At 32.7% G+C, this 14,498-nt stretch overlaps 1 protein-coding gene across 1 annotated transcript; it reads right to left on the bottom strand.

The window, feature by feature from the left end:
- Window positions 1-16: 16 nt before the first annotated feature.
- Window positions 17-4,545, bottom strand: LOC104703958 (uncharacterized). Its single transcript, XM_087460108.1, has 6 exons — window positions 4,124-4,545; window positions 3,561-3,770; window positions 3,346-3,471; window positions 3,103-3,143; window positions 2,900-3,008; window positions 17-2,800 (listed from the first exon to the last, which is right to left on the bottom strand). Exons 1-6 carry the CDS (start codon window positions 4,199-4,201, stop codon window positions 539-541), a joined length of 2,826 nt encoding a protein of 941 aa, XP_087316234.1. The 5' UTR covers window positions 4,202-4,545; the 3' UTR covers window positions 17-538.
- Between the last annotated feature and the right edge of the window lie 9,953 nt (window positions 4,546-14,498).

Below are 14,498 nucleotides of genomic sequence, written 5' to 3'. Positions count from 1 at the left end.
TGCTTTGGTTTGTGAATTTCAGAAGATGTCAGACTTGTCATGACTGAACCAAAATAAATACTACACAGTTCTTATGTTATAGTTCTGATGTGCTTTGGATACTACAACTGTTTCTGAACATAAACAGATGAGATTAACTCAACCAAGACATAAGAAGAACAAGACCTGAATGTCAAATACAAACAACTAAGCTTCAGCATATATGGTCCACTGAAGTAGCCGTGTGAAGTTACAAGAGAGCTTTCGGTGTCACAACCAAACTCATCTCATAACAATGGATTACACCTAAAAGCTGGTCTGACTCTTTCTCTGTTTAATTATGATTGTTTGCTGCTACGTTATTATAACTGATAACACACAGAAAATGAGACTTTCTCACCTTAATCTTTTGAGTGACTTCAAATTTGCCCACTTGACAATAACTATGGATAAAGAATGTTGTATAAGTGAATGTGGTCCAACTATTCCGTTATGAGCCATCTCACAGTAGAGTTTCACCACATAATCTACCCTCTTAGACTTGCAAACTCCGATAATGTCACCACATTTGGGACGCAACCCTTGCCATGAATACCAAATATTTTAGATGCATATATATATATACCTCGAGAAGTTTTATTTTATCTTTCATAACCGCAACTTCTTTAGTAGATCCTACAGGACTTCCTTTGTTGTTGTTGGTGCTTCTCTGCGCGGTCTTCGTTAAGTTATTAATCGCGGTTCTGCTTTCTTTCAGCTTCTTCTCGAGATTAGCCATTGCTTCTTCTTTCTTCTTCAACTCAGTTTTCACTTGTGCCACTTGCTTCTTGTGCTTCTCCATCTCCACGTCATTCTCTGATAAAGAATGTTTTAGATCATTGCACTGAGCTCTCACGGTTTCTAGCTCTGTTTTTAAGAGTGAAATTGATGTCTCCTTTTCATCTTTGACAAGCTTCACCGCTTTCAACTCATCTGCTAGAGACTCTGACTCTTTCCTCATTAGTGAGATCTTGCTCTCTACTTCAACCTTCTTCATTTTCTCTCTCTGTACAGAAGCCTCAGCTTCCATAACCGATTCACTCGTCTTTTCCAGTTCATCTCTCAGGTGCTCTGCCTGTAACACGAGGCTATCTTTGTCCTTCTTCAGTTTCTCAACCTCCTCCTTCAGCATTGTGATCTCTTGGTTTAAATTTGCAGTAACATCCTCTTCATGCCTCTTCTGTTTCTCTATAACATTGGACTTCTCATCAAGACTCTCTAACATTTCCTCCATCTGACTAGTTTTGAAACTCAGCTTTTCAGAAAGCTCATGGATCTTTGCCTCATACTCAGCTTGGTTTGCTCGGAGCTCATCATTAGCGTTCTTGATCATTTCTTCTAGTTGACGTTTCTGCATTCGTAACTCATTAGCTTCTGTCATCGCCTTCATAGCCATTTTCTCATTTGATGTAAACATTGAATCCATCTGCTCAGAGAGTCTCTTGAATTCATCCTGAAGTTTTCCAGCAACACTAGCATTTTTCCACCTCGTCTTCCTTAGAGTTTCTTCGGCCTGGATAGCTCTTTGCTCTTGCTCCACTTTACCTCGCGTAACAGCATCGATGTCTGCCTCAAACACCTGAGCCTGTTTCTCCATTTCTTCTTCCAAAGTCTTCATTTGTGCTTCAAGTTCTTTAATCCGGCACAAAGACTCCGAAAACTCTTCGGATTGTTTCTTCAGCTCAGTTTCAAGACTCTCTACTTGGCTTTCAAGCTCTGTCACATCCACTAGTGAAGATGAACATTGGTATTGCATCTTCAACTGTTCTTGCAGTTGGCTCTGCTCTAGCTTGTATGAGATATCATGATTTTCCTGTTTCAGTATCTCATAGTCCAAAGCAAGTTGTTCCATCTGTATCTCAAGCTCATCTTTATCACGTTTATAGATCTCAATCTCATTATACAGATCAGTGATCTTCTGCTCCAATACGTGTGTATCTTTCGCATCCACATGTTTCTTCAGGAGGTCCTCAAGTGCCTTTCCATCCTCATCTTCATCTGTCTCACTTCTCATTGATTCTTGAATCTCATCAGAGGTTCTTGATTTGGAAGGAAGCTCAGCTCCTTCCTTACTCTTCTCCTCAAGCATTTCTTCAAGATCTTGAACAGCAAGAATCAACTCTGAGTTTGATTCTTGTGTCTTCTGGAGCTGTAACCTAAGATTGAAAATTCGATCTTTCTCATAGTCAAGTTCCTCTCTCGTTTCCTCCAAAAGAATCCATGGATCTCTTCCTTCAAACTGCAACCTGTTCCTCATTTTACTCTCTCCTTGATGCTTGTCAGATACTTTATGTCTCTCGCAATCTTGTTTTAACGTATCTCTCTCCTGCTTCAAGCTATTCACTTCCCTGAGGAGATCTTGACTTCTTTTAGTCTCTTTAACAATTTGTTTCCTCAGGCTTTGCAGTTCCATCTCAGAAAGATCTGCTTGCCTCGTCAAACCAGCAACCTCGGTTTTAAGCTTCTCTACCTCGTCCTCATCCGAAGAGTTTCTCGTGGTGTCCCTCGCGGTTGTATCATTCGAACTATTGGTAGAGTCATCAGTGCTGATACCACCATGATCAGAACTTCCTGACCACTCGGATTCTGATACACGAGGCTCTTCAAACAGATTTTTAGCTGAATGAAGTAGATGCTTAGTGGGATGTCTCAAAGGCTTAGCAACTTCTTCAGGAGTATTTGGCTCAATGACACTTCCAGTGCTTGACATTGTACTATCGGATTCAATCGATGCTCTTCGTCTCAGTTCCGCAAACCGAGCAGCTTTACCAAAAGTACCTTCCTACAAAACCAAAGACAGTAGATGTCAGGAGAAAATCCAAACTCTCTTGCATTACACCAATCACATTGTTCTTTTAATCAGCTATAATAATCTAAAAACCTCATGTGAATCGCTTTTACGAGTTTCATCTCCATCACCAATGCTCAAATGTGACTTCAAATCTTGACCCTGTGACATTTTCCCTAGAGTCTCACATTCATCCACATCTCTGCAACAACTCAAAAACATAGAAGCCACTTCCATTAAAAATTCCAAAACATAACTAAAAAGCCAATATAGATGAGGAGTCTAGTTTTATGCACCTTTGAGGATCATCAAATTCTAATTGCCTTTGTATAGATACCTAAAAAAAATCAGAAGACCATTAATGATAAAAGACTCGAAGGTTACAAAACTTTAAAAAGAAAAAGGACAAAAAAAAAACTGAGATCTCTTAAGAGCTTTTAAGATGAAAACAGTGTCTTAATATCTCTGTCAAGAGTCAAGACAAAGCATTAAAGAGTAAAAAGACGAAAAGAAGAGAGAAGAGAAAAGAAGAAACTAACATGCAACAAAGCTTTTTTAGAGTTCGAGTTCTGTAATGGTAGAGAAACATTGCAAGTCTTAGTCGCATCAACATAATCAGCAAAATCAATTGACGTTTCTCCAACCAAACCACCTCTTGTAGATCCCTGCACACCCACACACAACAAAAAAACATAAGTAACTAAAAAAAGATCCAAATCTTGGAATCAAGAAATCTCTATTGATTGACTCTCACCGGCGTAGTTGATGATACAATGAGATGATAGATTCTCTGATTAACTTTCCCAGTTTTAGCATCTTTGAGAAACTTCACAGTCTCGTAAACCGGGATTTCCCACCTGCAATGTCCATCTTTCACTATAGCTTTCTCTGATCTCGCCGTCGGTTTACCAACATCTCCCGGAACTAGAGACAGTACCAATCCCTCTGTATTGAACTGTGACGCCTACGTAAAATTAAAAATACAAATCACTAAACAAAAGAAGAAGAAAAAAAAAACATTTCAAGAAACCACTAAAATAATGATAGCTGATTATATACTCAAACATGAACAATGTGTTACATACCAAATTGAGATTTCTTGATTTTTAATATTTTCTCAGTTTTGCAGTAAGTTTCAAATCTAAGCAAAATACAAATTAAGGCTCTCAATGGGAGACGTGCAGAGGCGTGCGGTGCGCACCACCCCACCTACCTACCATTCCTCATTTTGCACAGTCTCCAATATTAAAAAAAAAAAAAAAAAAAATGAATCGATGAAGAGAGACAAAACAACAACTGGAGTTACAACAACAGTACCTGAGTCGAATGAAACTTCAATCTGAAAACAACTTTGATCCTGTTCTTCTCGTTTCTCCATCTCGCTGACTTAAACATCTCCGCCTCCAGAGTATTATTATAGGGATTGATCGCCGGAGAAAAGAAGAAAAAAAAAACAGAGTTACTCAACGTCGTGAGCTAGCTAGCCATGACAACAATGCAGAGGGAACGATCATCACATAACTGATCCTCCGGGCGAGTTGGCTCAGTCGATCAGAGCGAGTTCGACTTAGAGAGATGGCGAAGAAGACGCGAACGTTAAGCTGGAGCGGTGGATTTTATATAAATGGGACAAAAGAAAAAGAAAAATAGAAAAAGCAAATTACAGTAAGATCTAAAGAAGAGAGATGAGAGACTAATAAACAATTGTATCAACAACAACAACAAAATATAAAGTACGACTACGTTTTTGGTAATTTAATTTAGGGCATGACTGATTCAAATGCTGTGATTGCGGTTGTGGTTGCGGGAGATTGTGGAAGCAAGCGTTTACGGTTTTAAGCGTTATTAAGCATTTTGAACGATTGGTTTAGCGGTTTAAAATTGGTGCGTTTGCGGGAGGTTTATGACTGGTTGACCAGCAGGTGCAATAGCGGTTGGAACATAATAAATGTGATATCTAATAGATAAATGTTTAAAAACACCAAAATTTTTATTAAACTTGATTTATAATTAAAATTTATTAAAATAATAATTATTCAAAAAAGAAATTCATATTGAAATAATTATTCTTTTATGCATTTGGCTTTTCACCAAAAATTTAATCAAGTAATTTGATAAATGACAAAACATATGTTTTAGATCGTAGATCTTTTCTCTTTTCTCTTAGATCGTGGGTCAGTAGTTGCATCGGTAGGAATGGTCAAGCGAGAGTTGAGAAGAGTCACTGGTGATTTGTTTTAATATTTTTACAAATAATCTTATTTTCTTAAATTTCTGATGAAATATTATATTTATTTAACTTTTTTGAACTTATGTACGATAATTAAATTTACATCAAGTTTTCCGGTTGGAATATTATTTTCTACTAATTTTTTATTTTATAATCTCTGCAATCGTATCCGTATTTCATTTTCTCTCATCCTTAATGAGTAAAATGGTTAGATAGAAAATATAACAAAAAAAAAATTTCATTATCATTGATTTCTTTTAAGTTTCTTTTACAAAAAAAAAACAGCCAACCGCAATCGCCCGCAACCGCAAACGCTTACAAGAAGCAGTTTTTTGAATTCAGTGGTTTAGAGCGATTGGGAGCGATTGAGAGCGATTAAAAGCGATTGGAAACGGTTTGTGTGATTGGTTCTAATCGCTAGCAATCGCTACCACCCGCAAACGCAGCGTTTGCGGGAGGTAGCGGGAGAACCAGTCAACACCTTAGTAGTCTTACATTTCCTTCAACTAAATTAAATATTTTTCTGTATCGTATAGGAAACTCTTTACGTTTCAATTTTTTTTTGTGACGTATTACAAGATATTAAATACATGATTCATTTATAAGTGTTAGATACTATATTTTGCTGGCATTATTTTGACTAAGATTGTATATCAGTCAATAAGATTCGATTAAAAAAGAATCTCTTATAAAATTTATCGGAAAAACAGAGTTTTTGATTAATTTTTATAGAGGAAAGATTAACAGTGCAAAATAATAATTTCGTGAAAAATGTGTGGGCTGGCAACATAATAATATACTACATTGCAAATTGTTTGTGATCAAGACTATTTTTATTTATCGTTGATAAGTTTTAATTAGTAATACGAAAAAAATAAAAATAAATGATTTTATGTACTAAAATTTGTTATGCATTGTAGGAAAAAAATAGACTATTAATAAAAAATTATGAAAGCTAGATTAAGTCAGATTTTTATACAATTATATTATAAAAAATAGACCGACAGATTTGGAAACATGATCTTAATAATTAAAAACTTTGTTTTTGGATTAGGGAACAGTGATCGATACGCTATGAAAATTACATGTCTGTCCTTCCTTTAGTTAGTAATACTCGAACCTTTTTTATGGGCATTGTAGTCAATAAATGGGTTAACACAGCCTACAAAGCTTGGTCCCGATAAACTAAAAAGATAAAAATCATTTTCCGAAAAGTATCAAACGGTCATGTTTGACGTTGATACAATTTCTATTTATCGGATAATTTTGTAATTTAATACTTTTAAACATTTACTTACAAATATAGCTTAGATTGGGGAAAATGATGTTTTAACCAAAACAATCTACATTGCGTAGCAAAAGTTATTTCTCAACGAATCAGTAAATGGCCTTATTCTTTACATCAAAGAAAAATATGTGGAAACTTAGATACCATTTTTGAGTATACATTAATTTAAGGTCTCTCAACGATGTTAAAAACTATATTGCCGCAATAACTTAAAACATTGTTGTTATAGTATCATCTAGTAATAAACATCTCTATATTATACTGATGCAATCATCTATATACTATAAATTTACCCAAAATAACTTTTTTTAGCCATGCAATCATAATTATATAGTGATCAAAACCGACAATTGTGATGTTAACAGTATAATACGAATATTATTCATACAAAATAGATAGACATTGCGCCAAAAACATACTTATTATAGTAGCTATTATATTATTATTCTCTATATATATATATATATATATATATATTTTGGCCGGAGAAAACTACGTTAAAATTCGAACCCGTGGCCAATACTATTTGAACCCAGTGGCAAAATTTTTCTTCCTTTACCACTGGACCAAGACGACTTAGTTTATATTATTCTACATTACTTAGTTAATAATCTATATATATAAAGTTAATTTTACTCATTTCTGATGCTGCCACATCAGCAACCCCCAACCCCCTCTATTTAATAAGGCCAAATTTTTGACACAATCCACTAATCAATTCATTTTTCTTTGTTTCATATTTTTTTCAAAGCCCAATTTCATATTTCTCTAAAACCCCAATCCAATAATAATACATGTTTTATATGATGTTGAAATAAAACATTTCTCGAGAAAGCTCCACTCCGTTGTCTGCCGTTGTGCGACCTGAAGCGTCCCTCGGCAATCCTCCACACCCTTTCACTGTCTTCCCTGACTTCCTTCTCCATCGTAACGTCTTCCTCTAAAACAGTAATTCAAGTCTTTCAATGTTGTCTCTTTCAATTGAAGTTCCACTACTTTTTTTTCAATAGGTGTAAGTTGAAGTCCTGTATAATGTCATCTCCTCCTGTTTCATGCCTCTTACCATTTCCTTTTACTCTGAAATTTCTCTTTACTTACATGGATTATATAAGACTAGATGAAAATTCTCTTTACAATTTCCTTTCTCTCTTCAATGTTCAGTGTTCAATCTGCTGAACGGCGGCTAGGTTTTAGTCATTTTTTGGGTTATGAAGGTCTTTACCCTTTCTTTGTTGATATGATTTTCATCTTTGGCTTGAATCAGTATAATCACATGTGTATGGACATCTATATATGTGTATTGTATACATGTATTAATAGTTATATCTAATTCTCTGAAATTGTTAATTTGCAGAAAAGAGGAAGGTTGAAGCTAGAGGATCCGAGTGAAATACTCTCACTAAATTTGGGTATGTCTCTTTCTTAATCAGATTTTTGTTCGGTTCTTTACTTCTTTTAAATCAGATGTATGTAAGTTTGTTTATGTGTAAATGTATGATGTAAGTATCCCTCCTCATAACACATGTGTCGATGCTGTCATACATGGTTTGTATATAGTTTCGGTCTCCTACCATAACATATCTGCTTTACCGTTATAGCTCAAGTCGGGGCCACTTATTTCATAGTAGTTGGTTTTGATGGTTCGCTCAGTATATATTCAATGTTGAGGCTCTAAGTAACAACTCCAATGAGCAATTTACCTGCTTTTATAATAAAAGTATATTACATCGTCCTAGGTAGCTTTTTGGGTCTTTAAATAATAAGTCTTCCAGTTTTTCTGTTATGATCCGTTATCAAGCTTCAAGCTACATGAATCCATAAACATCCATAGCAAGATCAGCTATTTGTTTCCATGTTGCACTAGAGATTATTTTATTCTATGGTTATGTCTATGTAGAATTTAGTTCTCCAAAGAATACTAAAATCGAGATGATATTATATATCTCGGTATTTGATTTTGTTTAATTTCCATGTACATTATGGTATATAGTAGAAAGAGTTAAGAACTATGTTATATCCTTTGTTTTAGTATGGTTTCCATTGCCTCATTTACATGTTTAGACACATCAAATAACTTTAAGATGAGACGAAACAATTGGCATACGTGCAGGTTATTCAATGAACAAGATCATATGAATATCAAGCTCAAGTGAATCCTCATGGTTTATGGGGTTAGTGATGTGTCTGTATTTTATATGTTTTAACCATAGTTTTTAGGTTTGTTTTGAGTCTTTTATTGAGTCAAAGTGTGCTTTTAGAGTCTTTTTAGTCTTTTGTGAGTCTGTACAAGTTCTAGACTACTTTGGAAGGAAACTGAGTGTTTTGGGGATGAAAACAAGCATCTGGAGCAAATTTGGTGAAGATTGATTGGACTAGCAAGCAGATGGAGCAACCAGAGAAAAGCATTCAGGATCGGCTGATCCTCATTCGAGATTGACCAGTCCCGTACCTGACTCAAGTTTTCCTTTTTCGTTTTAAACCGACTTTTAGATGTACACCAATTTTGTAAGCGTATAATACCTTTTCACTTTGCTCTTAAAAAATGCTTAAGTTCAGGACCTCATGTCCAAAACCTGCTTATTATCACTCTTTCGAATTAATCCTACTATAACTAAAGTAGAATATGTAACCAGTTCAAGCTTCACTTTGGAGGTTTATTAGTTTCCTTCTGACATATTCAAGTGAACATGTACTTGAATACTGTGCATACATATTTTCATGCAATAATTTATGATTCAGTCGTGGTGTAATCGAGCCTATGCCAGGAAAGCTCAGAGTTCATGTCATCCACTCAACGTCCTCAATTATGCAAATTCCATAGTAATCTCTTGCCCTTTTCATATGATTTTCTTTAATCCAGAAAGAAATGAAGTGTTTACTAAAGAATTTAAGTACAAGGGTCAAAAGTAATTCATGACCGGGAAGCGAGTCATGTAAAGATGGAATTGTCTTCATCCTTTTTAAGAAAGATCAGGACCGGGAAGCGAGTCAAATCACCATTAGACATATGGGCATATTGAAGGTTCATGAGTTTCTTATTTTGCTATATTTTCCATAAGACATAGTTTAAACCCCTTAAGAAATGAGTTGGGTTCAATATTTATTAGTTGTTCTTACTTTTGGTCCTTTTCGCTTGAATTTAAATTTATTACAAATGTTCAATTTACTAGCTCCAAACCAATGAAATGATTTTCTAAAGAGAGGAAAATAGCCAAGTGGAACAAAGATAAAAACTTTAAATGTAAAATGTGTTCACAAAACGTGATGAAAAATTTGAGGCCCTTCAGTCTCATGTATAGGGCTGGGCAAAATAACCGATAACCAAATAACCGACCGAAACCGAACCGAAAAAAACTAAACCGAACCGAACCGAAATTCTTCAAATACCCGAATGGTTAGTAAAAATCTATATCCAAACTAACCGAAACCGAACCGAACCGAACCGACAATTAAATGGTTAACCGAAATATCCGAAAACCTAGAAGATATCAAATATTATATACTTAATATTATGCAAAACTATAAAATAAACTTAAAATATAAATTATTTCTAGATTCAAAACAATTAAATATTTTAAATAATCAATATATGTAAATGTTATTATTTTGAATTTACAAAGTTAAATACTATTTTGTAAAATTGAATCAATATTTTTCTCTTTTTTGTATTTTTGTTATTGTATATTTGGTTAATTTTGGTTATATTCGGTTAGTTTTGGTTATATTTGGTTTATTTGGTTAATGTTAATATAATTTATGTTAGTTATGGTTATTTATTTAAATAACCAAACCGAAACCGAACCGAAAGAAACCGAACCGAACTAAACCGAAATTTCATAAATATCCAAATGGTTACTATATTACTATATCCAAAATAACCGAAACCGAATACAACCGAACCGAAACCGAATGGTTAACCGAATGCCCAGACCTATCATGTATATTAAATAACCAACTCAGCTCTTCTAAATTCTCCTTTTTAGTCTATATTTTTTTTGTATACCATTGATATATGAAAGCTCATAATTCTATAAAATTTCATACTTTTATGTTGTGACCAAAAGAATAAAATATACTAAAAATACGTAAAATTTCTTAAAACAATTCGACCGCGCGTAGTGCGGTTAAATTCCTAGTAATATCATAATGTTCAGTTCTTTATAAATAGCTCTTCAAAACTCTTTATCACTCCTTTTTTTTAATTAAACCAAAATCTAACTCAAAATCCTAGATATTTACTCAATTTATGTACGTGGGTGGGATATGATGTCGTCGTCCGGTCCATGTCCATCTATTTGATTCAATAAGTCATGAAATCATAATTATTAAAAATGAAATTTCATTCTCGGACATATAACATGCAAATTCATCATAAGTTCTGGGACATCAAACACCCAGAGAGTTATGAATCTGTGTTGTACAGACGACCCACCTTTGGAAATAAATATTACATATATATATTTTTAGCATAAATACTACATGTTTTATAATATTTAGTTTGATGTTTGTAGCAATCTGTATAGTTTGTAGCTTATATTATAAAGCGAAAAAAAACATTCATCACTTTGTTTTTGTTTTTTCTTTTTTTTTCATATATGTAGGTCCATCGAGATTCTGGAAATTTTTAAAAGGTATCCTATGTATTATCCCATTACCAAACTTGTATTATTGTAGAAAAGTTTCTTAAAATGAGTTTAAGGTATCAGATGTTAGGAAATCTCGATGACATATAGGACAAATCATACTCATACATTTAACATATTATATCTATGTAACCTTATATATTCTTATTTCATAACTTTTCCTTTTGCATTCCAATTTTATTTAGATCTCTTGTTAGAATTTAATTTAGGCGTAACGTATACATATATGTACGCATGCACATTATATTTTTAAGTATGTACAATATATATAGTATGTGTGCGTATAAATAACATGTATGAGCACATCACACGCAAAACACACATATATAAAACCAAATCGGGTAGTCTCGTAACAAAATGGTGGTTTGGTCGATCGAGTGTGTTTGAAATAAAACTAACGAGTTGAATACGTATATTATCTCCGCCTAACATATACGCCAAAGGTCCAACCCCTTATCATATACCAAACATTTATACATATACTATTAATTAACTGATTTGTAAATTCATTACAAATTATTACAAAATAATTGGTTTTCAGTTTGGTAGGAGAACTGGTTAATTTGTCCATTTTTTCTGATGCGCGCATCACGTACGGGTTGATTTCAAATGGACGCCCGTATATAAATATAACAAAACCCATTCGAAAAGAACTTTTCTTTTGTTGCTACATTCTAAAAGAACTTAACTACGAATGCATATATACGTATTTTAATTATTTATTGGCCATGTAAACAAATATAGTAAGAACTTAATTGTGTAATTGCTAAATGGTTCGTTGACGGTACATAAAGTAATAATGTAGGGTTCTTTGACACCTTGGTTGTTCTGGAGGAGCTTACTTGGCTTTGAAAATTAACCATTGCTTTATCTGTTGTACACACGTGCCACTCATGCGTGCCTAACTCAGACATCCCCTTTATTCTTTGCCTTAATATTAGATCATTCATATGTCGATCACTTAGAAGAGATAATTGTATAATGTAGCACTCCAAAAAATACATTTTCCAACAAAAATCTGTTTGTTTATATCATCGTAATATTTCTATTTCAAGGTTAAATAAAGTCACATAAGCTGTCGCAACCTCCAACCTAACTTCTACAAAGTATAAACACCTCTTTAATCTGACATCCTAGTTCACAATTTTTTTGACGTCATATTTTCTTTTATCTTTAAAATTTATTTGCCTAGAAAATTAGAAAATTTAATAACATTTCTGTTCTATTTTTTTGATAAATTTTAATTAACATTTACACCATGTTCTTTTGCAGAAAGCAATAAAAGAAAGAATTTAGTACCACAACATTACAGATCGAAAAGTATGCGGTCAAAGTCCATGACTTCTTAGTTCTTACAATTATTTTGGTGTTAAAAAGAAAAAAAATATATTTTCTACTTTCATTTCCATTAACTATTTCAAGAAACTATATTATGATAATATATAGATGTATCTTTCATCGTTGCATATATAATAATATGAAGTCCTGTTTTAAAAATCCTCGCGTAGCACCGATTACGTTCCGTAAAATCGTTAGGTCCACCCTTTCCGCCTCGATTAATAACTAGCATCGATTATCCGATTATACCATCCAATCCGACTACTTCCCGCTTAATTTTGTATATACCAATTATTTTTAAAGCCAAATATAAATCAAATATATATTTTTTGTTATTTAGACATTTAAATTACGAATTTATGATGTTTTACAATAACTAATGTACAAACTATTAACTAAAATCATATATTTTTTTTAATTACATTTTTATGTGTTTACCGTCATTTTAAAGATAATACTATATTTTTATATTTTATCATATATTTTTCTTTTCACATAAACAGAATTATACATATATTTAGTACTATATATCTTATTTTATTATAAATTTAATAAATTAACCCTAAAACTAGTCCCCGATTAATTTCCGTTTAATCTCTGATTTTCTCGCTAGGCGCTAGGCCCACCCTATCCGCCCGACTAGCGCCTAGCGATTTCTAAACCAGGGATATGAAGTAGTTAAATTTAGCTTTGAGATCTAATTTCGTTAAAAAAAAAATACACCATAGACATTAATGTTTATGGTTCTCAAATCTCAATATAAAGAACAAGAAGCACATGTGTGATGGGGTCACATTCCCAAAAATAATACTCATCAGTCTTCATTAGTTAAAGAAAGTTCTCACAAAAATGGGGATGCTGTGTGGAGAGTCCCAGAAGCATTTACACACACGATGAATCACAAAACCTCCATTTTTATGAACAAAAATTATTAATTATGAGTTTTTATATAATACTTCATTTGTTTCATAATAAGTGTCATTCTAAGATTTTTCACACATATTAAGAAAATCATTAAATTTTCTATTTCACCTCTAATTAATATATTATACATTTTTTTTCTATTGGTCAGTACATTTAATTAATAGGGATAAAATTAGAAATTTTAGCAAATATCTACATTGAAAATATAAAGTGACACTTATTTTATAACAAAATAAAATATATATTAAAAATGTAACAAAATATCCTAAATTTGACTTTCTAATACTAAGGTTTTAAAAGTAGTTAACGTGTTGTATATGCTATGCATATATAAGATCACTCGTGTCAACGAGCTACTGATTGTTAATTACCTAAATGTTTATGATTCATCTTGCACCATTGTATTAGTCAAATTAGCTTCCGATTAGTTAATGGATATATTTTATTCATAGAATTAAATAGAACAAATTATAATTCAATTTAGAGTTATTTCTTATGAGAAATAGCAATTTCTCAAAAAAGAGAAAAAAAGTTAAGCCGTTCTCTCAGTTTATATTTGACAGATTTGGAGAGATACATTAATCAACTAAGAAGTATGAACCAAAAAAGACGTGGATGTGTTTTTTTTGGTATTATTACGCCAAGATGCAGATGTTTAATGAGCACACTAATTAATACACACATATATACATATAAATTGCATATTATATAGTAGTATATCGTAAGAATGGTCCTAAACACCTAATTAGTCGTCATGATCTCAACGATAATTATTCATGATCAACTAATAGATACTCTTTATCCTCCTTAAAATCACCATCATCATTTTCTTTTTGGTTAATTTTGTATACTAAAATCATGATCGATGTAAAGTGATGCGTATAGATATTCACACATGTACATTTATATTTTCTAAATAATCTATATAACACATTAACACGTACCTAAACTTATATATACTCTTGCTCATATATCATTATACTCTTTTTATTAGGTTTATGATTACGTGATCATTTATTTTTTCTGTGTATGCATATTGCATACGTGATCACGCATGCATGCGTCATGCGTGCTTTCCAACTATTAATAATGCATATTATTGCATAATAAGCCTGTTTCAAAAGAAAAAAAAAAAAAAGAGAGAATAAGAAAGAAAAATGTTAGAATTTGAGGTCAGAGATTGTTCGTCTTTCGATATTTGATTCATTTTCAATTTTTATTATTATCATAAAATTTTGATATCCATAATTTCTAGAGTCAGACTCATAT

Source organism: Camelina sativa, chromosome 7, assembly GCF_030686135.1.
Source record: "Camelina sativa cultivar CO46 ecotype springtype chromosome 7, ASM3068613v1".
In the NCBI taxonomy this organism is placed as follows: Eukaryota; Viridiplantae; Streptophyta; class Magnoliopsida; order Brassicales; family Brassicaceae; genus Camelina; species Camelina sativa.
The sequence above is the reverse complement of the archived record's forward strand: the minus strand, read 5'-3'. Positions and strand labels throughout refer to the sequence as shown.

Coding starts and splice junctions, on each gene's coding strand:
- LOC104703958 (XM_087460108.1), bottom strand. CDS start 4,201: ATGTTTAAGTCAGCGAGATGGAGAAACGAGAAGAACAGGATCAAAGTT. Junction 3,771..4,123: donor TGAAGTTTCATTCGACTCAG/GTACTGTTGTTG, acceptor AATTTTACGTAG/GCGTCACAGTTCAATACAGA. Junction 2,801..2,899: donor GTAAAAGCGATTCACATGAG/GTTTTTAGATTA, acceptor TTGGTTTTGTAG/GAAGGTACTTTTGGTAAAGC.